Consider the following 1,439-nt stretch of genomic DNA (forward strand, 5'->3'; position numbering starts at 1 on the left):
GTGGTGTCCTCTGGTTGGCTCCTGCGTGCTTCTACCGTGGCTGCTCTGAGTGTATGCGACTCGGCTGTGGCCATCATTGCTAACGGCCCTAAGGAATCCCACGTCGAGGAGGTAAGTCGAAAACACCTCTAGAGTCACCTTATGGTTGGTTGACAGATACTACCCCAGCTGTATGACACTTTCCCTGTTGCTGTGAGTCGCTGTGCTCTGAAGCATAAGTGTGTGAAAGAAGTGGAGTCACTCTTGCCGGGCGGGCATGTCTTGGATGCTCAACTGCTTCGTCATTTGTCCACGACATCAGCATCTGCTCGGGAGGAGGCGATCTCCCAATTGGTCGATCGTGACAATACGACGGGAGGGGAGGCGAAGGCCGTGGCTGGGCTGCTGGTGGAGCGCCTCGGGGTTGAGCCTTCACATGTTATCAGGATGAAGATCCTCAATGCTGGTTGGGTTTGGGAGGCCGTCTCGGTTGAGGCCAAAAATGTGGCTCTTGTGGGGATGTTGAAGCAGCTGATGCCCCCGAGGGAGCGCATTACGCCCAAGCAGTACTGGGAAGAGGTAGTAGCATTGTCGCGGCGTGCGGTCTTGGGCCGGTAGTTATCTCATCACGACTCAGGTTGTTGCCGTTGACGAGCGTATCGTGGAGGAAGTCGAGGCAGTACTGTCTCTACTGAGTGACGAGGCCATCCCTTCTGTGACCGCTGTTAGGGTCATGAAGGGCGACGATCTGCCTGGTCATGGCATGCCGTCTGCTACTGAGACCTATCCTGGAGGGCCAGCGGGTGCTGCTGCGTTGATCCAGGCGTCTGTGATGGGGGGTAATGGAGCCCAAGCTGCACACGAAGTTGTGGAGATCATTGAGAGCCTTGGCCTCGATAGGTCTGTTGATGCCTGTGTCTATGCTAAGCTGATATCTCTGACGACAACAGAGGAGGACATTGAGAAGCTTATTGGGTTCATGATTAACAACCCGTCGTGCAAGGAGATGGTCAAGAATGCTGTGAAGGTCGCTACCAAGCGGCCAGTGTTGTTGGCCTTGGCAGTGAGGCATCATAGCTTCAAGGCCCTTAGAATGTACACTGAGCTGGTGGGAGCTAAGGCTAATGATAACGCGCTCTTCCTCGCGTGTCTTCTTATACTGGGTTCTGATGCCTCTAGCAAGCACATGAGGTCTTCTGCGGTGTCGGTGATAGTGTCGAGGACGAAGGTACCGGTGGCTGCGGCTAAGGACTCTTGGATGTTGGTGAATAAAGGCATGGAGAAGACCATAGAAGGGAAGGCCTACACTGCATTGAGGAAGGCATTGAATGAGCGAGAGGCTGATGCTGTTGGCTCTACGGCAGTCGTGAGGGAGATCATTGCTGCTAACGGGGGACTTATAAGGTGGATTGTTGGGGTCTCTGGAGCAGTTGGTAAGGAAATAATGTGTGCTCTATGAC

At 54.2% G+C, this 1,439-nt stretch overlaps 1 protein-coding gene across 1 annotated transcript; it reads left to right on the forward strand.

Moving 5' to 3' along the window:
* Window positions 1-426: 426 nt before the first annotated feature.
* Pmar_PMAR016229 (hypothetical protein) lies at window positions 427-1,438 on the forward strand (the record flags this gene model as incomplete). Its single annotated transcript, XM_002776882.1, has 2 exons — window positions 427-558; window positions 617-1,438. 2 exons carry the CDS (start codon window positions 427-429, stop codon window positions 1,436-1,438), a joined length of 954 nt encoding a protein of 317 aa, XP_002776928.1.
* Between the last annotated feature and the right edge of the window lies 1 nt (window position 1,439).

This window comes from Perkinsus marinus, assembly GCF_000006405.1.
Source record: "Perkinsus marinus ATCC 50983 genomic scaffold scf_1104296952970, whole genome shotgun sequence".
In the NCBI taxonomy this organism is placed as follows: domain Eukaryota; phylum Perkinsozoa; order Perkinsida; family Perkinsidae; genus Perkinsus; species Perkinsus marinus.